The 26,419-nt window shown below is 41.9% G+C and overlaps 1 protein-coding gene across 3 annotated transcripts in view; it reads right to left on the bottom strand.

The window, feature by feature from the left end:
* Window positions 1-26,419, bottom strand: part of LOC123237302 (guanine nucleotide-binding protein G(o) subunit alpha) — a 237,441-nt gene that overhangs the window by 81,569 nt on the left and 129,453 nt on the right. For 2 of the 3 annotated variants that reach the window (XM_044664136.1, XM_044664137.1), the window contains exon 4: window positions 4,311-4,337. The exons of the other annotated variant lie outside the window; for it this stretch is intronic. In XM_044664136.1, the coding sequence (XP_044520071.1) occupies window positions 4,311-4,337 (27 nt within the window). The remainder of the gene's footprint in view (window positions 1-4,310; window positions 4,338-26,419) is intronic. 3 annotated transcript variants of the gene reach the window in all.

The following is a 26,419-nucleotide window of genomic DNA, read 5'->3' on the forward strand; positions in this document are numbered from 1 at the left end:
GAGACTGGAGGGCTTCTTCCCCACCCTTATACTTCAGGAAGGATGTGTGTGTCAGGTGTTTAGTGTTTTTTTTTTTTCCTTTTTTTGTGGGGAGATGCCATCTCTACACAGAAACAAAGAATGGTTCCTATCGCAGATCAGTCACCTTTTGACCTCATGACTTATGCTTAAAATGCCTGTTTCCAGCTCCTAAAATTAATACCATCTGGTGGCTGGCCTGAACCCAGACAAAGCCAGATCCAGACTGCAGAAAATATTACAAAGTAATTAGCTTTTTACCCTGTTACATCTATATCAATGGGAGCCCTTAATACTTCTCACCCTCTAGGCTACTAAGGCACAACCTGATAAACAGGCACACTCCCTTCTAAGTTGCAGGAGTTTGTTCAACTGGGCTCAAGTCAGTATTCAGTTACCATGGCAACAAGACTTCAGTGAGCCTCATCTCATGCATCACAACAGGCAATGGCTATTCACCAAGAGGAAAAAAAAAATCCAAACGCACAAGCCCATTTGGGTTTGGCTGGTAATCAGCCAAGAGAGAATTCAAACTTAATCAAACTTTCATGTCTCCCTTGCAAAGCCCAGGAAATCAGTAATTGGTTTTATAATTGAATTTTCTGATCACGTATCAAAGGAACAGAATGGCGTAAAATCTAAGTAATAGCCTGTCTCCAAAAAAGTACATGGGTACAAGGCAGAGACTCTAGAAAACAGAGGGAAAAGCAGAATTTGCTGCTCTTGGGCTAAGAATAGTCCATGTTATTTATAACCTGAGAGGAAGCAGGCGATGTCCACACTAAGTAGCCTTCAAACAACCACTGTATACATGAGTTCCAGCTTTCTGAAATGAAAAGGAAGAAGCACTGGGATGCTTCAGTCTGGGATCTCCCATCCATGATGCCATTTTGGTTTCAGATGGATCTGTGTCAGGGCAGGGAAGGAAGGCTCTCTACTATTTCATCTCCTTCTACAAAAAAGGGTGTATGGAGGGAGGAATTCTACTCTTATAAACACCCAGAAAATCAAAGTCCAGGGTGTTTCAGCTAAAAAGGTGAATAAAGTGATTGAAGATTCTTTTCCAAAACCTTATCAATAACTTAGAGCTTGCTTAGATATCTATCTACATTTATTTCTATCTCTATTTTTATATAGATGGAAAGAATATATATTAAAATATATATATTTTGTATATATATAGTCACTTACTACATACACATACAGTCACTATGCTAAGACTTGAAGATAGAAAGACAGTTCTTGCCCTCAAAGAGCTTATGTGTTATGGGGAAGACAATACAAAGAAGAGCTGGAAAGTGGGGTGAGGGTGTGGATATATTCACAGTAGCACAATCTGGAAATGGGATTTAGGAGGAGATAAAGAGGCTTATTCCTGGCAAGATAAGTTGAAAGATCACTTGTCAGAACTTAGCATCCCAAACCTCAAAGGCCAAAGTTCTGGTTGATGGTGGGGAGAGAGGGAGGAGGATCAGGGTCAAAGCATCTGTGTGTATTGAATAAGGATCACAGAATTATGGATTTGAATCTACAAAAGACCTAAGAAACAAATCTATTCTACATCTCTCATTTATGGACAAGAAAAACTCAGAAAGATATTAAGACTCAGAGAGAAGTTAAGTACTTTGCCCAAGATGGACTTAGACCAGGTAGTAAGCAGAAAAGATAAGATTAGATCCCAAGTTCCCTAGATAGATGTGATTTTTAAAGAATTCCATTGTGATCTTCCTAGGCCAAGAAAAGCTGATTAAAAAAAAATTGCTGACCTAGAGAATGACACCATTATCTCAGAAAATGTTTTGAAAAGTACTTGAAGATTCTATATGTATAGAAGAAATGATTATGAAAGGCTTTGGCTGACCTCAAGGTGAAAGGTGTTAATCTTGCCTTTGTAAAAAGGAATATATTTAACATAAATTTGAGAGAGTCCATATATGGTTACTTCAAAAAAGAGATAATATTTGGTAAAGATGAAGACAAAGGGAGAGGGGGTACACTCAGGGTATGGCGCCAACTGTATAGATTCCTCATGACTTTTTGAGGTAGCAAGAAATTTGACATGAAGTAGAGGCTCATTGACTGGCCAATGTTTAAACATGAATATAATTGAAAAATTATTGTGTTTAAGACACGATGATGACTATAGAGAAGCATGGGAAGATTTATGTGGACTGATGCTGAGTGGAGTAAGCAGAACCAGAAAAACAATCTAGATAATGACAGTGAATATGTACATGGAAAGAATATCGACAATAAAACAATTAAAACTAAATGCTGAGAAATATGAATGGTCAAGCTTGACACCACAGAAGTCTGAGAAGGCCTCTCCTTTCTTTGCATAAGTGGAACATATGATTGTAAAACATAATAGAAAATGCCAAAAATTTGGATGTGTTGGTCAGTTTTGCTGAATTCTTTTCTTTGTATTCTTATTTGGGAGGGCTCTTCTAAGGGGATACATTGTGAAATGTGGTTGATACCAGAACAAGAGATGTCTGTAAAAATTTATCAAAAAATGAAATGTTTGGCTCATCATGAATATAGCCAAAAAATAAAAAAAAGATCTGCGTCACGGAGATGAATCCTTTGCATATGTATATAGTTATATATAGAATACATTGGGTTATAAATTCAGAGTTGGAAGACAGCTTTGTGGTCACTGAGTTCAACTTCCTCCTTTTATAAAAGCAGTAACTAAGGCACTGAGAACTTAAGTGACTTGCCCAGGGCCATACAGATAAGTATCTGAGGCAGGATTTGAATTTTTATCTTCTTGATTCCAGGTCCAATAGTCTATCTGCTATGCCACCTAGGATATATATAGTATTTATTTAGTAATAATAGTAATAATGTAGTATTATTAGGATATTATATAGTATTATATATATGTGTATAGTATTCACATGACAACGATTTAAATGGAAAGAATGACAACAAAGCTGAAAGTGAATATTGTATAATTTAAGGCTCAAGCTTGGCCTTGAACATCTGATATTGATATTATTTAAAAAATGTATAGCAGCTGGGTAGCTAAATGGATTGAGAGCCAGGCCTATAGAAAGGAGATCCTGGGTTCAAATCTGTCCTCAGATACTTCCTTGCTGTTAACCCTGTGTTAACCTCCACTGCCTAGCTCTACTGCTTTTCTGCCTTACAACCAATATACAGTATTGATTATAAAATGAAATATAAGAATTAAAAAAATGCATAGTATCCAATGAGGCCTTGAATTATGGAAAAAGAACCTATCCTTTCTTTGCTGATCAGTTTTATTTGACTAATAGATTTTACCCGTACTTATTTCTTGTGTCAAGGCCCAGAATATAAGTAGGCTGACTGGTAAAGAGGAGGCTAACCTGCTGGACAAGGACAGGTTAAGGAGGAAGTTCTAAGGCCAGGTTAGACTGTAAGGCCCAGATACTCTCTGTTGCCCCTTAGCCTATTCTAGTCTGAGAGCTTAAACTCTGGCATTTCTCTTGCTTCTCAGGTCCTTGTCCCTACCTCTTCCCCAGGCCATTGGAGTTATGTAATAGTGTAGAAAGTGCTGGATTTGGAATCAGGAAGACTCAGGTTCAAATCTTGTCTCAGATACTAGTTGTGTGATACCTAGCAAAATTATTGAATTTTTTTCGAACCTCAGCTTCCTCAACCATACAATGGTGATGTTAATGTTGTAAGGCTGGAAGGGAAGAAAATGTATGTAAAATGCTATATGAATATCAGTGAGATGATGATGATGATGATGATGGATGCACGACACTGGAACTGATAAAATCTGGATTCAAGCCCAACCTCTGACATGTTACTTGACTTCTCATTGCCAGAGGTAACTTTCTAATACTCTAAGTTGCATTGGTAGAAGGGGCTTCCTTTTTGGGGAATTCCTGGACTCTAGCCTTATTATTATTACTACTGTTCTTGGCTCTGTAAGCTGATTATGACCTGTGATGGTTCTTTTTGCTTAATGACTTGTACCTTTGACTATGCACAGGTTCCCCAGTAACCCGGCTAGAGCCCTTGAGGAAGAAGATGCAGAGGCTATATGGTCACACATAGAGTCACTGGCAGGACCTAGTCTTAGGCCAGCTGATAGTAAATCTAGCACAAGTCCACCCTGCATTCAAGAGTCGGGTAGGCTGGTCAGAGTGGAGAGCAGGGGGAAAAAGAGAACAAATGGAATTTTGTTTGTCCTAGGACAGGAAAAGTCAATGTATTTCCTACCACTTCCCCTGCAGCCCTGAAAAACCTACTAGAATATGGATGCTTTGAGGCTTAATCTCAAAGCAGTCAACCATGGAAAACAAATGTCTCTGATCACGCTTTATGAAATTGGGAGACATCTTCTTTTGGTCATGGGTGGTGTAGTTCTGCCCTATTTCCTCTTATCTTCCTTCACCCTTCAGCTGGAATCCTAACACGCTGTCATTCCAAGTGGAACTATCTGCCTTTGGAGATACTGCTCTGTCTACCATTGGTGGTCTTCAGGTAGAGCTGGATGACAACTTGTCAGAGATTCTGCGGAGGGGATTCCTGTCCAAAGTAGCACTAGATGATGAGTCGGTCAAAAGTCAGTCAATAAACATTTATTAAGCACCTACAATATGTTAAGCCCTGTGCCAAGTTGCTGGTTCACTCAGGTCACTTCAGATTTGGCATACAGGGAAATATTTTGTGCAAAGGCCATTTAAGTCCATGGAATGAATTGGCCTTACCTCCCTTGGGAGGCGGGAATAAGGAGAACTAGGTGTCAACTCTTCCATCTCCCTTTACATGATTGTTCCTCACCTCTTTGTGAATCTGCATGAGGATTTTCAGTGACAACTTTTAGTCAATTATGGCTTCTTCCTTTTGCTGAACATAGCTTATTTCCTATCATCATTTTGTATATATATGAAATATATAAAAATTATTTTAAATAAAATTTTAAAACTCAAATTGTGTAAGGACAAAATTATCACTATCTCAATATAATGAATTGTGGCAAGAGTATCTGAATTCCAGCCTGGATACCGAAGCAAGATGTATATACCAGCCTAAATCAAAAGCCATTTCATTATTTTGGCTTCCAGCTGGTTCCAGTGCTCAGCTGAATTTCTTGTTTCCACTTGCCTTGATCTCAAACTAATAAGGTGTGCAAGCTTTTCAGAAGCCTGGATACTCAGGAAAAAAAAGTGGGAGAAAAGTTCTCTTGTTTATTCGACTTGACCTAATGGGGAAACATTGACTGACATAAGGCTGATTATTTTTCGATTGTCATCGTGGACCTAATTGTAAATACCACAAAGGAAGAGCTTGCCTTTAAGCATAGATGGCCTACTGTGGAACCTGTCAAGTTAGCAAACAAGGTTGAAGATGTCACTTTCCACATCTTTGCTTAGCTGTCCAATTCCCCGGATGGCACAGCTGCAATGTCATGGTTCCAATTTTTTTTTTTAATCCAGAAAATTGCTGATACAACAGTTTTGGAATCTGCAAATGTCTGCTCACTGCAGGTGCCTGTTGGTGAAAGCACTTCAGACGGGGCAGCAATAAGATGATAGACAACTTTGGTATCCACTAAATACCAAAAAGGATTAATGTGATATGTTACAAGAACTGGAAGGTCATAGAGCCCTTGGTTATCTGAAGTGGAAGGGATCTTAGAACATTGAATTTTAAAAGCCACAGGGGATAGAATGCAGAATGTCAGGGGTGAAAGATGTCTTAGAATATTGAGTATCTGAGCTGGGAAGGACCATAGGAAATAGAATGTCAGAGCTATAACAGACTTTAGAGCAGTGGTTCCCAAACTTTTTTGACCTACCGCCCCCTTTCCAGAAAAAATATTACTTAGCCCCCTGTAAATTAATTAAAAAATTTTAATAGCAATTAATAGGACAGATAAATGCACCTGTGGCCATCACCGCTCCCCTGGATCGCTGCAGCACCCACCAGGGGGCGGTGGCACCCACTTTGGGAATCACTGCTTTAGAGCATAGAAAGGCCAGAGCTAGAAGAGACCTAACCTAAGGCCATAAACTACCTGTTAATATCCAATCCACTCATTTTATAGATGAGGACATTGAGAATCAGAAATGGGAAGAGACTTGGCCAAGGTCAAAGCTAGGACTAAATACCAAATTTCCTGACTCTAACCCAGGAGCCTCCATGACTTTCTGCTGTCAATGCTACAATCCATTTCTTCCTAAAGAAAAAGTAGACTTAGAATAAGTTTCATCTCACTATTTGGTAAGAAACATTTTTTTTTTCCTTTTGGGGTTGTTACCTCTGCTATGTCATTGAAAATAAACACTTCTAAAAACTTGTATCCTTGAAGCCTGCAGCAAGGGTCTTTTGGCTGTGGAAGGGAACAATAAAAAAAGTGGGAATCTGGACTGTGGAAATGAAGCTGTCATCACATTCTAGAAACATGCCCACAAATTAACTGCAAGCAATTTGGCTGCCTTCAATGTGAAAAACACTGGCAGCTTATTTTTGGGATACCAGGCAGCCTTTGGAGTGCAAAAGACTGTTTTTGTCAATGCCATACTTTGGGTGACGATTTGAGATATGCCAGTGTTATTATTATTTGTGAATAAGACACTCAGCAGAAGGTTAGTACTGGAGAGATGAGTCAGTGGCCCTAATCTCTTACATGATCTCCAAATTTTAGGAGGCATGACTGGAAATATCTATGCCACACTGGAATTCATAGTCTCACCTTACTTCTCCAGTCTCTAGAACCAAAGAATAGAAAAACAGTTCCATTGCTCCCTGGATTAACAAGAAGAACAATAAATGAAATAGATTGGGCTTCTCTTGAATGTTCCATATGTTCCTGTATGGTTGGGATGGAAGGAGACCAACAGCTGGAGGGCTCCGGTGGTTTCAGGCAAAGGTATAAGAGAGAGTCAATAAATCTAGAGAAAGCAGGGCAAATGTGAGCCAAATATGCCACCAGATTTCTAGAATCAACAGGCTAAGCAGCAGCATTGGCCAAAGCAAGAAATTCACGAATAAGAAAAGTAGGAAAAATCCAGGATCTAGGCAGTAAACGTGGTCTTTGTTCAGGGACATTCGTTAAAAACCTTGAAGGTATCCATACTGAAGATGGTCAGGAGAACACAAGAACAATGGAGGGAGAGGGACAGAGCCTTGGATAATGATAATTTACTCTGTGAAAACAGATATTGCATTATTATTTTATAGAAATATGGCAGCTAAGTGGGGCAGTGGAGAGAGTGATGGGCTTACAGTCAGGAAGACTCCTCTTCCTGAGGTTAAATCCAATCTCAGACACTTATTGGCTGTGTGACTCTCAGGGAGTCACTTTAACCCTGTTTGTGTCAGTTTCCTTATTCTTAAAATTAGCTGGAGAAGGAAATGGCAAACCATTCTAATATCTTTGCCAAGAAAAGTCTCAAAAACAGGTCATGAAGAGTCGGACACGACTGGAAAACAATTAAATAACAATGACAATTGGCAGCTATATGGTGTAGTAGATAGTGTTGGATTCTGGACTCTAGAAGCACTTGAGTTTGAATCCTGCCTTAGTTTCCCCATCTGTAAAACAGGAATAATAATAGCAACTACTCTGAAGGGTTGTAGTGAGGATCAAATGAGGTAACAAGTATTCTGTAAAACTTAAAATGATATATAAATGCTAGTTATAATTATTAGCCAGATCTTCTTATCCTCTAAATATGGTAAAGCCAACTTAGCTGTGGGGGACAAAATAAATCTCTTCCCTTTAAAGACTGCTCATTGATTAGATGACAAAACCACAGGTTTATCAATTTAGAACTAGAAGGAGCTTTAGCATTCATTTTAGTCATCTTCCCATTTTGTAGATGAGGAAGCTAAAGCCCAGGCAGCATTTGTCCAGTCTATCCAACTTGTTCAAGATCACATAGGTTGCAGAGTCAGAACCTGAATGTCCATAGTCTCCAAAATTTCCATTCTCTCCATTCATTACTTTCCATACAAACTCTTCAACCTGCACCCAAGGCGCTCCATAATGGGGCTCCAATCTACCAAGTCAACCTGATTCTTCATTACTTTCTGACATATATCTGCCCTTGCTATGTTTTCTCCTGATGACAACCCTCTGCTCAAGCTGCCTGTGATGCCCTCCTCTTTTCTTAGCTCATGGAAATCCCTCAAAGCTCTGCCTCCTCCTTGAAGCCTCCTTGGGCTAATCTAGTTCTCAGAGCCTCTCTCTCTTCTGAAGTCCTGCTGTGCTTTCTTGTCTGTCCTCATGCATCACTTAGCACACTGTGGCTTGCTTTACCATTGAACAGTTTTGTGCATGGATACCTTGTCTCCATGACTAGTCTTTAAACTGCTAGAGGTCAGGCACTATATTTCAGGCTTCTTTGGATTTCTAACTGATCCCTATACAGTTCCCCCTATGTAAAATGTGTTTACCTCATTTATTCACTCAGTGACTAGCAGAATTTGCACTTTTTAGGGAAGAAGAATAGTTGTTGTGATGAAGACTCTGGCCTAGGGCCCCTGCAAACTGTCTGGTGACCTGGCATTATGGGAATTTGCTTGATTTACCTTGGGGAGATCATTCCATAAGTGGAGTGGGTATAGCTTTAGGACTCTAATTTTGTGTCATAATACTTTTCATTAGCTGTGTGATCCTGGGCAAGTCACTCAATCTTTGTTTGCTTTAATCTAAGAGGAGGAAATGGCAAAGCACTCCAGTACCTTTGACAGGAAAATGCCATGGACAGTATTGGCCTACCATGGTCCAGGAGGTCACAAAGAGTTGGGCATAACTGAATAATAATAATGACTTAGGAAAATGATAAGGTTTTTGTAAAAAGTAATGATGCCATACCCTAAGGAGGTCCATGGCAAAAAGAAAGGCTCTGTGTGCACCAAAATATTTATGACAGCACTTTTTGTAGTAGTGCATGCCTGGAAATAATGTAGATGCCCACTGACTGGTGAATGGTTAAACAAATGGTGGTAGATGAATGTAATGGGATATTGCTGTGCTGTAGGAAATGATGACCATGAAGAACCCAGAGAAGCACGGAATTATTTACATGTACTGATGTAAATGAAGTAAGCATGACCATTATTTTTGCCAACTTATAGATGAAAAAACTAAGGTCTAGAGAAGTTAAAAGAAAAAGAAAAAAGAGAGAAAGAGAAAGAAAAAAAGAAAGAAAGAAAGAAAGAAAGAAGGAAGGAAAGAAAGAAAGAAAGGAAGGAAGGAAGGAAGGAAGGAAGGAAGGAAGGAAGAAAGAAAGAAAGAAAGAAAGAAAGAAAGATAAAGCAAGCACTTAAACCCAGGTCTGGCTAGTTATTCTAAGGCTCCTACCATGATGATGTTAGTCATTTTCAGTCATGTCTTCATGACCTCATTTGGGGTTTTCTTGGCAAAGATACTAAAGTGCTTTGTCATTTCTGTCTCCAGCTCATTTTACAGATGAGGAAACTGAAGCAAACAGTTAAGTAACATGCCTTGGGTCACACAGCTAGTATGACACAAAGCTAGATTTGAACCCAGGGAGAGGAGCCTTCCTGACTCCTGGCCTGGCACTCTGTCCACTGCACCTCCTAGTATGATGATAGGAACCTTGGTTTTCCTGCTACAGCTACACCCTGAGAATACTAGCAACACCTGGCAGCCTGATCTCAGCTGGGATCTCAGTTTGCCGTGTGAGGCGTCAGCCACCAGGTTAAGCACTTGGAAGCAGCATCGGAGGAGATTCAGGGGGGAGCTGGCCTCTGCAGATACCTGACATAAATCCCAGTCCTCACACTAGTCCCCACCATGGACTGCAGCTGATAGAAATGTGACAGCTGACATTTCTACTGCCGCCATCGGAAAGAATGAATCAAGGGAGAAGAATGAACCAGGCAGCCGTTGCTAGACAGCAAGGTCAGGGAGGATTAGGGGACGGCTCCCGAGAGCTGAGAAGAAGGCCGAAACTTGACAAGGGAACTTTGAACAAGAAAGATATGGAAGGGAGTTGAGGACAAAATTGTTTACTCTGTTTCTTTTCCCCTAAATTGCTTTTGTCTCTTGGCAGATGTGTGCTGAGCTCTTTTATCTTGAGAAAGAAGAAAACGCTTTCTTTTATTATGTTCAAGTGAATATCTTATGGCCTAAAAAGAAAAGAACATCTGAAAGCCAGCATAGGGAGGGGGTGCATTTCTGGGGTAATGCCATCACCATGCCCTCTTCCCTCTGGTTCCTCTTTCGGGCACAGCACCCAGGCTGTTTGGGGGAGGGGAAAGGAGGTGTTGGGATAAGAGAGTAAAGTCTGGGAGCACTCTATCATTCTTGGCACAGCTAAGGGGGAGCATTTCACACCCAGAGAGGGAGCTTGCCACCAATTATTCTCAGCTGCCCAAGGTCGTGCAGTGTTGAATCAAACTCTTCTTCCAAAAAAGGGAAAAGTGTTTTCAATCCTTCCTGGATTCTTTTTGCACCATCTAGCACAGAATCTCTGATGGCAGCTCACTGCCCAGTCCTGTTGACTAAACAGAAAGCACCTAGGAATCCCTGGTCTTCACTGAAAGAGCCAAGAAGAATGGGTTGTTCATTAGGACAATGGTGATACCTAGAGACCTCAGATAAGGAATCTCTTAATTCTCCTTTCTCCTTCTTTTACATTATTTAAACCAATAATACACACAACTCCCCAGGGACCTGGCGGATGACACTGTTGAGCATTATAAGCCTCATCATGATCATCAGTGCCAGGTACTGAGCTAGGTGCTGGGGACAGAAAGTGAGAAATCAAGCAGAGCCTACCCTCAGGCAGCTTTGATTCTAGTAAGGGAGACGACATGTGCAAATAGAAATATATACAAAATAAGTAAAGATAATTTGGAGGGAGCAGGCAAAGGATGAGGAAGAGGGTCAGGAGAGACCCTGAAAAAAAAATATATATATATATATATATAGTAGGTAGTGCTTAAACTGAATTGAAGGAAAGTAGGAATTCTAAGTTGTAGAGATGGAGAAAGAGAACATTCTAAAAATGGAAGACAGTCAATGGAAAGGCACAGATTGGGAGATAGAATTTTGTGCATGAGGATCAGCAAAAAAATCCCTAAAAAACAATTTAGCTTTATTGTAGAGTGAGTGATGGGCAGTAATGTCTAATAAGGGTGGAAGAATAGGTTGGGGCCAGATCAAGAAGGTCTTTCAGTGCCAAACAGAAGTATCCATGCTCAATTCTAGAGATATTAGAGAATCCCTAGGATTTACTGAGCAGGGGAGTAATATGGTCAAAACTGTGTGTTAAGAAAAAATATCATTAGAAGATGGAACAGAGAAAGGAGAGACTGGAGGCAGGGAGGCCAAAGAGAACGATGATGACAATCCTCAACACTGAATAATAATAATAATAATAATAATAATAATAATAATAATAATAATAATAATAATAGCCCACATTTCTTTAGTGCATTTAGTTTACAAAATACTTTTCTAACAACAACCCTGTGTAATTAGAAAATCTTGAACTCTTGGACTTCATCTCCCAGAATCCTTTCCCCTTCGTGCATGTAGCGTCCTTACATAATGTTTATAAGTTTGGTGTAACTCTGCCTCTTGCTCTCCTCTCTCGCAACTGCAGCTGGGTTATCACCCTTTTTACTCTAGCTTTTAATTTTAGTTATTATTAATAAATCTTGTTAAATATAATACTTGGAGTATTTGGATATTAATTTTTAATCTTACAACCCTGTGAAGTAGGAAGTACATGTTATTGAGGCTGTTTAGTTTTTTCAATATTGCTTGACTCTGTGACCTCATTTGGGTTTTTTTTTGGCAAAGATACTGGAGTGGTTTGCCATTTCCTTCTCCAGTTCATTTTACAGATGAGGAAACTGAGGCCGATGGGTTTAAGTGTCTTGTCTAAGGTCAGACAGCTCAGGTGGCTCATGACTCTAGGCTTAGCATTCTAACTGCTGTGCCACCTAGATCCCCACACAAGTATCATTATTCCTATTTAAAGTAAAGGAAACTGAGGTAAAAAGATGTGATTTGCTTTGGATTACAGAGCTAGTGTTAGAACTGAATTATCTCCCCACCTATTTTCTGTCTTCCACCTTCCCCTTCCTCTTCCCCACCCCCAGTTATGAGGGGATGACAGCACCTTTACAAGCTCACACATGCAGGAAACTCTGCTGTCCAAGAACTGGGGAAAAGTCAAAGCCAGACGAGAAAGCTGCCATCCCATTCCATGGCCACAACCACTCTGAGAGACCGGTGGTAGTGGAGGCATTTGAATCCCCACTGGACAGAGGAGGAAATAAGGTTCAGAGAGATGCATCAATTTACTCAAGGTCACATAGTAAATCAATGGCAGAGCTGGGGCTAAAACTGGCTCTTTATGGCACCGCAATCTGATTTTGCTGATACCCAGCAGGGAGGCCAGGCCAGAGCAGGAGATAAGCCCAGGCAATTACTGAGGCCTAAGAAGAGTTCACACAGAGAGATCCAGGGCCAGCGGGGTCCCATCTGACGTCGGTGCAGCACACACAGCCATCCAAGGAGAGCTCTTTAAACTCCCATCCCTGTTCTCCAAAGGAGTGCCAAGATCCAGGAACAATGGACTCTGCTTAATCACATCATTCTTGCTGATTTTTCAATGGATTCCTTCTCCTGCAGAGCTGTGGAGCTTATCTACATGCCTGATGGAACTGGAGTTACTTAAACCACAGAACAGCAATATTGGGAACAGTCAAAACTCCAAGGGACCTTAGAAGAGAGAACAGAGGGGCAGCTAGGGGGCTCAGTGGATAGAGAGCCAGGCCTGGGTCCAAATCTGGTCTCAGATATTTTCTAGCTGTGTGATCTTGGAATTAACCCCATTTGCCTAGCTCTTGCCATTCTTTTGTCTTAGAATTGATACCAAAATAGAAGATAAAGGTTAAAAAAAAAAAAAGAACAGAGAAGAGAGATTGTCAGGGCTGTAAAGGGATTTAGAAAACTTGCTTCCTCTTCTTATAGCCAGGAAAACTAAGCCTCGTGGGGGGAAATGACTGGCTTAAGGTCACACAGTAAGTCAGTGACAGAGCCAGGACTCAATCTACATTTCCCAACCTCTGGTCCAGGGCCCTCTTCTACCCCATTGCCTTGGCATGGAAAGATCTGCTTGGAGACCCTGGACAAGTCACTTACCCCCCATTGCCTAGCCCTTACCACTCTTCTGCCTTGGAACCAACACACAGTATTGATTCTAAGAGGGAAGGGAAGGGTTTTTTAAAAAAAAAAAGATCTGCCTGGAGCCCACAATTCTGGCTTGCTTCTTCAGCATGCGAGTCTCCCATTGTGCCTAGTTCCCATGCCTTGGACCCTCTTCAAGTCTTCATTTGAAAATTGCTATAGAAAAACATTGTCAAAGCTTAGAAGAGTGTTCTCAAGTCTAACCACCAAGAGCTGTGAAGGATCTGCATTTATTTAATGACGTCCTGGTGACTCACTACACCTTTTCAGACTGCTTCGTGCCTCAGTTGCCCCACAGTTAAATGGGGGGAGATGATCATATATAACCAGAGGAGCAAAGAGATCAGCTAAACTAGTGCAAAATGGTAGCGTTGCAGCCCAGCTCCTCTGACACCAGGGCCTTTCCTCTGCCTCTTATTTAGTCCATCTGTTCTATTCAGTCAACCCCCCCCCCCCCCGGGGGCAAGGGAAGGGGAAAGAATAAGCATTTATATAGTACCTACTATGTGCCAGGCAATGTGCTAGGTGCTTTTTACAAATACTCCATCATTTGATGGTATGTTTTCAGCTCCTGTCCATCCCTCCAAACTTGTGCTGCTCCCATCTCTGTGAGCTTTCTCTGAAATGTCATGACATGCCTGAACAGCCTGCCCAGACATCTCTTTCTCTCATCATTCAAATAGCTTCTGAAATCCCCCCTCTCCCCTGAAGTCTTCCTGGATTGATCAGATTCATTATGACAGCTTGGCAAACCATTCTTTTCCTCCTCCATCCCTAAGCTACGTTTGTCCTTGATACATTTTATGTTTATGATTGGCTGCCTTACAGGCTTTTGGGTTGCTGGTGTTGGGATTTTGTTCCAATATTTGATTGTCCTGCATCCACTTGTCTTTTTTTTTAAGCCTTTACCTTCTGTCTTAGAATTGATCCTGTGTATTGATTGGTTCTTTTTTTCTTTTTAAACCCTTACCTTCCATCTTGGAATAAATACTGTGTATTGGCTCCAAGGCAGAAGAGTGGTAAGGGCTAGGCAATGGGGGTAAAGTGACTTGCCCAGGGTCACACAGCTAGGAAGTGTCTGAGGCCAGATTTGAACCCAGGACCTCCTGTCTGTAGGCATGGCTCTCAATCCACTGAGCCATCCAGCTGCCTCCTGTATTGATTGGTTCTAAGGTAGAAGAACGGCAAGGGCTAGGCAATGGGAGTTATTTGATTTACCCAGGGTCACACAGCTAGGAATTATCTGTGAACCTGAACCCAGGACCTCCCACCTATAGACCTGGCTCTCAATCCATTGAGCCACCTAGCTGCCCTTCACTTGTTTTTTTAAGTGTATCTGGTTTGCAGCCAGGTTCCTTCCCAGCGATGGGAAGGAACCATATCTACGGAGTTCCTTCTGTAATATTCAGAAAAAAGGTGCTGAATAATTCCCAGGACACAATGTCAGAGCAGGAAGGCACCTTAGAGGCCCTCTAGGCTAATCTCTTCATTTTACAGAGGAGGAAACAGGCCCCTAGAGGACAAGTGACTTGCCCAAAGTCACCCAGTGAAGTCTTGTCTTAGTCAAGCCTGTGCCTGCCCTCATTGTTCCTACTTCTCTGCATCCTGGGGTGTTCTCCTTTCTTGTCTTCTGCCAGATGATGTCTCCTTCTCTTTAAAGCTAGTCAATCTCCAACTGTACACATGTCCACCTGTTTTTGCAACTCAGCAGGATTTTAAAAACATGCTCTATACATCTCCTTGGCAGCAGGGGTGCGACTGGTGAGCAGTGAGAGTTTCCAGGCAGCTTCCGGCCTCTTGCCCTGTTGGGAGGCACTGAATTCTGATGAGTGAAGGCCTGACCCTTCTGGGTTGGCAGGTTTTCTCCCCAATTGTGCCAGCTGTGGGCGGTGAGACTGGGAGCACAGAGGAGGATTGCCTTTCAGGCCGTCCTGCCAGGTTTCCCTGGGGAAGGGTGGCAGAGAGGCTCTACTCAGTTCAGCTCAGAAACTTTAAGGAGTTTATGAAAGCAGCCTTCCTTAGTCCATTCCATGGTGTGCTCCAGATGGTGACATTCAAACAGGCATTTCCTACTCACACCCGACAGTCATCCCATCCCCTTTGTGCTTATTTGGGATTCTGGGCCTTCTGAAGAGGGGAAAGGCAGCAAAACCAGGATCACTGGAGGCCTTAATTACGCTGTCTGCTTCCTGAACTCAGCTGTCAATCAGGAGTCACCAAGACAAGGTCAGCTTTGCCCAGAAAGCTTCTTAGGAAGCCTGACAACACCAGGGAAGCAGCCTTTCCCCGTACTTCAGTTCCTGTTACAGGCTGAAAGGATTTAGAGTGAAAAGTGACTGGAGAGTTTATCTGGTCCAACCCCAGATCACTTTATAGAGGAGGCAAATGAGGTGGAAAGAGTTTAAGCGACGACCCAAGGTTACATAGATCGCTAGTGACAGAGCTGGGATTAGAACCAGGTCCTCTGACTCTGAAAACACTGTCCCTACCCTGACTGCTTGGCAAGGCTCCATTTTTGGTGACTTGGAACTTATTGGAGAGATAAAGCATATGAACCCACAAGAATTAAATATTAATACAAGGTGGCATAAGAAAAACTCCAAGGGACCTTACACGAATGGTACAAACTATAGGAGGGCAGAGAAGGCAAAGACCTCCATAGGCTGGAGTAGCTAGAGAAAGAGGCAAACCTCAAAGGATGGGGAGAATTTGAAGAAGTGAAGAAGGGACTGGTTAGGAAAGATGAAATGTAGCTGGCCGGAACATGGCATGTTTAGGGGATGACATTCTGCCTTAGCTAGAAAGGGTTTATGTAGGATGTGTTGGGAAGAAACTGGACAGAATGAATGGACTGAATAGAGGCAGAGGGGTACAGTGGTCAGGGCCCTCGTGTAAGAGGACCTGGATTGAAATACTGCCTTTATGACCTTGAGCAAGCTGCTTAACCCTTCTAGGTCTCAGTTTCCTCAACTGTAAAAGGAAGGAGTTGGGTTAAGGGAAACTCTGAGGTCTCCTTCATCTCTAAATTCTATGATCCTATAAACAAATCAAGGGCAACGTGGCTAGATTGTGGAGGGCTTGAAAGTAAGGGTTTTGGACTTTTCCCTGTGGGTAACAGGAAGACTATGACTGTTATACTGTCTTTGATGTATTAATCTACAAGGAATTATACAACACTGGAGGATCAGTTCTTAAGACATACCAAACATTTAGAAGAAAAAATCACACACCTAGATCATTGATGGTGAACCTCTATGAGACCTTAGAGACCGAGTGCCCAAATTGCACCCTCATGCTGCATGTGAGCCCCCTGCCTCACCCCAGACAGGGGAGGGAGGAAGTACACCTATTGGGCTGCAGGGCAGAGGGGCTGGTCATGTGAGAAATGTCCTCAGGTGTGTGTGGAGAGGGGGAAGGGAGCAGCCCCCTCTGGCACACTCCAGCACATGTGCCATAAGTTTGCCAACATGGACCTAGCTGGTTCAGGGGATAGATGGCTGGGCTTGGAATTCAAACCCTGTCTTAAACACTTATTAGCTATGTGACCCTGGGTAAGTCACTTAACTTCTCTCTGCCTCTGTTTCCTCATCTGTAAAATGGGAATAATAATAACACCTATCTCATAGGGCTGCTATGAGTATTAAATGAAGTAACACATGTAAAAGCATTTTGTGAATCTTAAAAGTGCTATATAAGACTAGCTATTATTATTATTATTATTATTATTATTACCCCCAAAGGCAACCAAATATAGATAATTCTTTCCTCTGTCTCTCTGTGTCTATGTCTTATGTCTGTCTCTCTATGGGTATATTTATTTATTTATTTTAACTCTTACCTTCCATCTTAGAATCAATACTGTATATAGGTTCTAAGGCAGAAGAGTGGTCAGGGCTAGGCAATAGGGGTCAAGTGACTTGCCCAGGGTCACACAGCTAGGAAGTGTCCAAGGCCAGATTTGAACCCAGGACCTCTTGTCTCTGGGCCTGGCTTTCAATCCACTGAGCCATCCAGCTATCCCCTATGTGTGTACTTATATATGTCTGTCTTACCATATCTACAAAATATTAAAAAAAAATTTTTTTTAAACCCTTACTTTCCGTCTTGGAGTCAATACTCCAAGGCAGAAGAGTGGTAAGAGCTAGGCAATGGGGGTCAAGTGTCTTGCCCAGGGTCACACAGCTGGGAAGTGTCTGAGGCTAGATTTGAACCCAGGACCTCCCATCTCTAGGCCTGACTCTCAATCCACTGAGCTCCCCAGCTGCCCTGTCTACAAAATCTTAATTGCAATAATCTGTACATTTATCAAGTGCCTACTTCAAGAAGGCTTGAGAAGGGAATAAGGTTTTCACAAGTGGTCTTCTATAACAGAACACATTTCTATAGTCATATAAGTCAATGAAAGGTATAGATAACATTAGATCTCACTGTATTTATCATTTGTTGAATATTAAAAACATTTAAATCAATAGAGCAAAATGTTGTCTTAAAGGCTCTTATCCAATGAGGCGTGTCCTATGAATGTCAAAATTATGCAGGGTGGCTATAAAGATAAAACACAGGAGATAATCGAGTAAATGATTAATCTGTTTCTGAGAAGAATTTGTCTAGACTCTATTCTGACTGATAAATAGTTGTTAGTTGGGGAAATGGGTGAAATTTATAGAAAGTACTTATTAAAGGAGCCACATTCATAGTGTAGTCTGAAAAAGGTTCATTGTAGGTTAGAGTTGTGGGGGGGGGATCCCCGCATTTTACAGAGGAAGAAACTGAGACTCAAAAGTGAGAAATAACTTCTTCAAGGTCCCACGGGGATCAAGGGACAGAAGTAGGATCTGAACTTAAGTCCTCTGGCTCCAAATTCTTACATCATAGAGACTCCAAGATATCTGCCTCCTTCTACCTTTTATACATCTTATCAGGGAGCTGGCTTTGTCTTTGCCTTTCCTTAAAGTTCTACATGGAAGGTTGGGTCATTGTTTTAGCGGGTCTTACTTTATTCCTTTCAACAGGATGCTACATCTAATAGGGGGAAGAAGGAAGGTGGATCAAGTAGCCTCTTCTTGAAATGTACCTGATGAAAGGTCTTGGGTATGGTCAAATGGCACTGCTTTCCGTATTTGCATAGAACATGTAGGAAACCTGGTGGTTGGTTCCCATCAAGTCCCTTTTGTCTACATTCTCTCTAAAAGATGTAGCAAGATGTAATGGAAAAGGGGGCAGCTAGGTGACTCAATAAGCCAGGCCTGGAGACAGGAGGTCCTGGGTTCAAATCCGATCTCAGACACGCTTTAGCTGTGTGACCCTTGGCAAGTCACTTAACCCCAACTGCCTAGCCCATACCATTCTTCTGCTTCAGAACTGATACTTAGTATCTATTCTGAGACAGAAGAAAAAAAGTATAGTGGAAAAAAGACTATAGACAAAAGAGCTGGATTTGAGTCCTATCTGATACTACCTGAGTTGTCTTGGGCAAATAATTTCCTCTCTTTGGTCCTCTGATTCCTCATCTGTAAAATAAAGGCAGTTGGCCTCCTAGCTGGTTTCTGATGTCCCTTCAAGCTCTAAATTCAGCAATCCTATAATTTCAATCCATTATTGAATTCTTGAGGAGGGGGAACACTGAACACCATTTGGTTCTATATTTAGTCACCTCTCCATGGTATGTGTGTGGTTCATTCTCTTTTGGATTATCTGTGATGTGATTTTAAAAAATCTTGAGCCAGATTTTTCCTATTACTCATCCTGCTTTTAGGCTGCCCACTTTCCCCAACAATTGGTACACACACACACACACACACACACACACACACACACACACACACATATATATTTCTAAACTCTTATCTTCTGTCTTAGAATCAATACTATGTATTGGTTCCAAGGCAGAAGAGTGGTAAGGGCTGGGCAATGGGGGTTAAGTGACTTGCCCAGGGTCACACAACTGGGAAGTGTTTGAGGCCAGATTTGAACCCAGGTCCTCCTGTCACCAGGCCTAGTGCTCCATCCACTGAACACACCTGCTGTGTATATTCTCAGTATGCAAACTAATATTCTTATTAGCTATTCATGTGCTATGAAAATATAGAAAAGTTATCTCAAGGAGATTCTAGGGAAAAAGCAAACCTGGTACCTATATGTAACACTATTCTAAAGAGAGGATTGTTCGATTACCTGTACAACAATTCTCCTCCATTTACAAGGATAACTGGTTATCAAAATGATTTTACAGTTATATTCTCATTTAGTACTTAAATGCAAGGCCTCGGTCAAATAGTACCTCCTTCAGGAAATCTTCTCTGATCATTCCCTTCCAAGCTATAAGGAATCTCCCTCCACTTCCTTTGAACCTCATAGCTCTTTGATACCTAGTAAGGCAGAGTAAGTATTATTATTATTATTATTATTTTTAGAATATAAGCTTCTTGAGGGCAGAGAGAGTTTCATTTTTGTCTGTCACTCCAGAGCCTAACATAGGATTTGGCACAAACAAAGAACTTAAGAAAGGTTTCTTGAATGATTATTATAAGCATCATTTTATAGAGGAGGAAACTAAGGCCTAGAGAAGTAAAACCACTTATCTAGAGTGACCAAAGGGGGTCGACATTAGAGCTGGGGCAAGAATATTCTCAAAGATGGCCCTGGCTCAGAGGATGCCTAGAGCAGCTGCAGAAAGAGAGACGGACCGATATCGGGAATGATATCTTCTCCCCCTATCAGGGAAATAGAGAGAAGCCTGGACAATCCCTTACAGCTTCTGTTCCATGTCACCTAATAGTGATGTCACTTGGTAAGTCAAGTGACCATCACGCTGTTGTTTTCCCCAAGGCCTTTATGAACCATCTGCCTTTACCAGAATACTTTCTTCCCAGAGAATATTTCATTAAGGCCAGAGGGAATTCAGAATCAATTAATTGAAGCATTGTAGACCTGGGAAGGAACTCTTTGTCCCTCACCTGCTGAAATCCTCCTCTTCCTTCAAGGCAATATCTCAAGTCATCCTAGATCATCTCCTTCTCCACTTCCTCCAAACTATCACAGCACTTGGATATTCTCTTCTTCAAGCATCGCACTTGGTATCAGTTATTTGTGTACGTGTTTATTTTTCCTGCTAGATGGTAAACTCTTTGAGGATAACTAAAGAAGTTTTTTTTGTGTGTGTGTGGAAGGGGGAAGAGTTCCTTCTTGGGCAGCTGCTCCATGGTGCCTTAACACAGGGCGAGTGGGCAGAAGAAGGTGGAGCTGCCGCTGATGGGAAGCCGATGCTGGCTTGTGGCCAAGCCCCATTATTTTGCTATCTTGCAGGGTAGTTTTCAGACCACCCCAACTCTCAATAAAATACAAGTCTCACCTCCTCTGTGGTTCAGGAATAACTGACTATATTCGGGTCAAGGAGCATCAATCTTTGGCGGTGATGGGACACTTCTGTCAGTGGTACAACAACTAAATGAGGAGGGAGTGCTGTGCTGGGGGAGGGAGAAGGTTGGCAAAGGAGCTAGGTCGGGGGAGACAAATTACTATGGAAGTATGTGAACCATGAGGGGGTAAAATACAGTGGCTGTGGTTTCCAGAGTGCTGAAGCATAACCAGGCAGCGAGCATCTAGCCAGTAAATGCAATTTGTTAGGACCTTGGTTTGATTTCTGGGCTGCTGAGCCACATTTTTCAAAGGAAGGTTGACCCTTCCTCTTTTTGATGCCCTCTGAGGCCACTCTCTCTTTTGTGGGCTTCCCTAGAGCCTGTGAGGACAGCAACTCTGTTTGTACCCATCTCTTTTAATAATATTGAACACAGGGAGCAGCTAGGTGGCTCAGTGGTTGGAGAGCCAGGCCCAGGGATTGGAGGTCCTGGGCTCAAATTAGACACGTCCAAGCTATGTGACTCCAGGCAAGTCATTTAATACCCATTATCTAGTCCTTGCCCCTTTTCTGCCTTGGAACCAATACATAACATTGCTTTTTTTAAAATTTTAATTAATTAATTAATTTTGAATATTTTCCCATAGGTACATGTTTCATGTTCTTTCCTTCTCCCCCAAACTCCCCACCCCCTGTAGCCGACGCACAATTCCACTGGGTTGTTACATGTATAATACTGATTTTAAGAGGTAAGGTAAGGGTTTAAGAATAATATTGAACATATAGCATTTTAAGATTTACAAAATACTTTCATAGGCTGTCTGATTTGATCCTTACAACAACCCTGGGAAGTAGGGGCTATTATTACTTGAATTTTCAGATGAAACAGGTTGAGAAGAGGAAAAAGTGACCTGCACAGTCACATAGCCAGTTAAGTGTTGGAGGCATGACTTGAACTCAAGTCTTTCTCACTCCAAGCCCAGAGACCTATTCAGTCACTATACCATTGAGCTGCCTGGAGATTTCTGAGCAGTTGAGCCAAAATTTTCAAAGGGAAGACTCATCTAGCTCCTTCCCAGGTGTTCTCATTATAAGGCTTTCGCATACTCAGCTTTGCCCATTTCGACCCGATCTTTCCCCAGCTCCCACATCTGGGACACATCCTTGGCTCACAAAGATCATTAGGCATTCTTTTGAACATTCCACCTCAAGGTGGTTCTTTTTTCTGCAGAACTTCTGTTATAACTGCACAAGATGATTCTACGCTGTTCCTGGTGCCAGAGATGCAAAGGCAGAAACAGCCCCTGCCCTCAAGGCACTTACAGCCTACCATGCTCCAAAGCAGGCTGGCTGAGGAAAGTGCTAAGACTGTAAGGCACTGGAAAAGCCTGTTTAGGGCTCAGAGTAGCCTTTCCAGGCTGCCCTAGGAGTCTAGCCTTCCCTAGGAGCCCAGTCTTCCCTAGGAGCTCAGCTCTCCCTAGGAGCCCAGCCTTCCCAGACAGCTCAGCCTTTCCTAGGAGTTTAGCCTTCCCTAGGAATCCAGCCCTCCCTAGGAGCCCAGCCTTCCCTACGAGTTCAGTCTTCCCTGGGAGCTCAGCCTTCCCTAGGAGCCCAGTGTTGATTCTAAGATGGAAGGTAAGGGTTTTAAAAAAATTGATACTAAATATTGGTTGCAAGACAGAAGACAGGTTAGGACCAGTCAATGGAGGTTAAGTGACTTGCCTAGGATCACCCAGCTAAGAAGTGTGTGAGGCCAGATTTGAACCCAGCATCTCTTATCTTTAGGCCTGGTTCTTGATCAACTGAGCCACCTATCTGGCCCTCGCTACCATTAATATTACCAGTCACAAAGCACTGTGCATGGTGCTAGAAATACAACAATGAAAATATACATGATTGCCGCCCTCTATGGCCCCGTGTCCTGAAGAGATATGATGCATTTACAGAGAAGTATAATGATAACTTACTTTGCCATAGCAGTTTAAGGCTTACAAATCCATTCTCTCTCTCCCTATTTTCCCCACCCTCCTAAGCTCTGGGAGGTATGTAGTACAAGTATTATCCTCATTTTACAGCAGAAGAAATCCATACTCAGGGAGAAAAAAAGGACTTGCCTAATAGCACACAGTAGTGCTGGAATTAGAACTTGAACCTGTGTCCTCTGCCTTCCAGTACGAGTCTTTCTCAGCAGTAAGGACACACTCCTTAAGCAGGAACCCAACTAAGTCTTCTTTTCTAATCTCTGCCATAATATACCTCAGCCTAGATCTGTCTAAGCCATGGAACTGCCCCGACACAAAGCCTGGAGTTCTGCAGATAGTAGGTGTTTAATGTATGCTTGTTATTGTTGTGGTAAACTAGTCATTGTGGCCACAGGGCATATAATCATGGAGTTTAAAGCTAAAAAAGATCTTAGACATCAGCTAATGTCCCCACAGGATCCAGCATAGGTATGTGGATTAGAAAACAAAGTGCTGGACCCAGAGTCAGGAAGACCCATGTTCGAATCTAGCCTCAGATACTTATCAGAAGTGACTCAGAGAAAGTCAAACTGTTTGTTGCAATATTTCCTTTTGTAAAATGGGGATAATAATAGCACCCACCTTCCAGAGTTGTCACAAAGGTAAAATGAGATTATATTTGTAAAATGCCTTGTAAACCATAAAGCCCTATCTAAATGCTAACTATTATTATTATTTACATATAAAGAAACTGAGGTCCAGAAAGGTGGGGTGACTCCTTCATGGATGAAATTCAAAGTCGATGTTCTGATTCCAAAGCTAGCATTTTCCCTATGTCATCCTGCTTCTTCATTGCTGTGACTATTAATATTAATATTAATAGCATTAGCAGTAGCTAGTTCCATTCTATCATTTTGCATAGGTGGAAATCGGGGCCGGGAGGGGTCATGACTTGCTTAATGGACATTAAGAACCAGGGAGAGCCCCCGTCAGCACTCCAGAGGGCAGTCCAAGGGCTTTCTAGCAGGAGCCCCGGCAGCTTGGCAAGAAGGGACCTGACTGGAGTTCTGACCAAGGCCCGAGGAGCTCAGGTCAATGAGGAAATGCACAGTGGGAGGAAGTAGGCGGCAGTATATTTACCCATGATGACTTGCAGTGGCATGAGATATAATCCAGAAAAAAGTATGATGTGGAAAAAAAAAAGGCGAGCTGGCTATGTACAGAGAGCAAGGGATGACAGCTAGGCCATGTGGAAAGTCAACTAGACGAAGCCTGGAGAGTTCTAAAGAGACCTAAAGGAAGGTCACCAGGGTGTCTGGTGGGTGCTGCGGGAGATTTATCAGAGGAAAAAGACAAGAATCAGACGAGATGAAGAGCATATGCGTTGTGATCAGGATCAGAATAGAGAATCCTCCCATGGAGGAAGTGCTAAGATTCACTGCAGTGTGGCAGGTAGACTTGCCAAGCTTTGCTCCCATTTATTTATGTAAATAAAGAATGGAACATTGAGACTGTCACAATTACTGGGGATGTCGTGTTATCAGGGAGGTACATTGAAAAAAAGAGAATTTTGCTTCAAAGCTTGGTTCTGCTACTTACCTGCATGATTTTAGAAGTCACTTAATCTCTCTGAGACTCAGTTTCTTCATCTATAAAGTGAGGATCATGGGTGATTTGACTCTGAGTGACCCTTGAGATCCAAATCTATGATCCTATAGGTAGATGAAAGCTGCAGGCTACACTATGTAAGACACTTAATCTCTGCTCAGGTCCTCAACTGTGAAGTGGAGATAATAATAGTACTTACCTTCCAGGGTTGTTGTGATGATCAAGTTTTATATCTATATATGTGTATATTGATAATTTAATTACTAGTTTCAAAACTTTTCATTTCAAAATCTTTCCCTCTCTCTACCCCTTCCCCTACCCCTTGAAAAGGCAAGAAATACAATGCTCATTATACATATAAAACCATGAAGAACATATTTCCATCATAAACAAAATTAGATAAATGTAAAGAGCTTAGAGGTTTCTAGCACATAAGTAGCTACTTAATAAATGTCTCTTTCCTTCCTTCCTTCCTTCCTTCCTTCCTTCCTTCCTTCCTTCCTTCCTTCCTTCCTCCTGCAACCACAATGCCCATCCTTGGCTATTCAAGTCTGTTCTCTAGGTTAATATGGAAACAGAAAAGACCCAAAAGGCCTATCAATGGAAATAGTACTTGGTCACCAAGACTCTCTTTGAAGGTGAAACAGAATAAATCTGTTAACTAGCTCCTTGGGGCAGTCTATATTAGAGACAAGAGAAATGTGCCATAGTGGATAGGGCACAGAACTTGAATTCAGGAAAGCTATGAACTTAGGAATAATTATGATATTTATGAGTGGTAAGACCCTGAGAAAGTCACTTAATCCCTCTGTGCTTCAGTTGCTTTATTTGTAAAATAACGGGGTTGTATTGTGTGACCTCTGAGAGACCCTTGAGTTTCAAATCTATGAAACTATGATTCTTTGACATTAATTATCATCAATAGATAGGAAGTTAAGCTATGCATTATGGGAGCTCTAAATGGAAAGACAAAACCAAAAAATGCACCCAGAAACTTGGTTCTACTTATTCCCTGCCACCCTATAAAATAGGAAAGAGACTTCAAGTTTAGATGGAGACCCCTCCTTTCACTTCCCTCATCATGAAAATATTTGGTGATTTCCAAATGGTTGGCTGTCTTCTTTTCCTTGGAACCAGGAGAACCACTGGAACCTCTAGTACATGCTTTCTTGCTTTCAGATCTCATCATATTCTAATATTTTATCTTCAGATAAATGAAGCACGAAGCAATATAATGGAGGCAGTGCTTCTTGAGCTATTCTATGCTTAACCTTCCTGGAGAGAGTCTAACCTATGATTTCCCCTCATCCCAAATAAAGTAGAAGAACTGAGGCACCTGTCCCACCTTTGCCTTAAATCTCTTTGGCTAGGGAGTATTTAGGTGGTTCAGTGGCTAGAGAGAGAGGCCTGGAGATAGGAGGTCCTGGGTTTAAGTCTGACCTCAGACACTTCCTAGCTGTGTGATCTTGGGCAAGTCACTTAATTCCCATTACCTAACCCTTACTGCTCTTCTGCCTTGGAATCAATACACAGTAGTGATTCTAAGATAGAAGGTAAGGATTTTAATTTAAAAATAAAATCTCTCTGGCTAGTCTAGGGACAAGTGGCTGCTGGCCTGAATTAGTTGGACAATTTCTTTGATTTTTCTACTTCATTTTACTCCTGGCATAGCCTCTGTTGTCAGCAGGTTTTGCTTTTTTGGAGTAATATGCACTCATGGCTCCCCCAAGGTCTCTGAACAAGGAGAGAGGATGTGATTCCAAGGCCCCAGGGAGCATGGTGCTAGACAGAGTTGGATGGCAACTATGTTTTTCTGTCCATTCCTGAAGCCATGTTAAACACAAAGTTACACACCACTGGGCTGCAAAGAGATTTCATGTCACAAGATGAAATGTTGTGTCACAAATTTTTGGATATATATAAAAAAGAGCACTTTGATGTACCACTGTAATACTTAAATGTCATTATTTCTACCACCAGTAGAGATCCAATGACATCCTGGAAACTAAATTTGAAATCTGATTCACCTTCCCTATATAGTTTCTTGTTTCCACCTTCCCTTAGGTTACCATTCTGAGTGAGGTCCCCTTGAGAGGGCTGAAAGAACACTAAAGCACGAACTAGGACCTGGATTCAAACTCTTGGCTTTTATCATTAACTAACCCTATGACACTGTGCAGTTCCCTGAATGTCTCCAGGCTTCAATTTCCACATTATTTGGATTTTTTTGGACCAGACATTTCATTAGTATAGGAAATATCCGGTGCTAAATGTCCCTGTATCAGTGCTGGT

The sequence above is a fragment of the Gracilinanus agilis genome, chromosome 2, assembly GCF_016433145.1.
Source record: "Gracilinanus agilis isolate LMUSP501 chromosome 2, AgileGrace, whole genome shotgun sequence".
NCBI lineage: Eukaryota > Metazoa > Chordata > Mammalia > Didelphimorphia > Didelphidae > Gracilinanus > Gracilinanus agilis.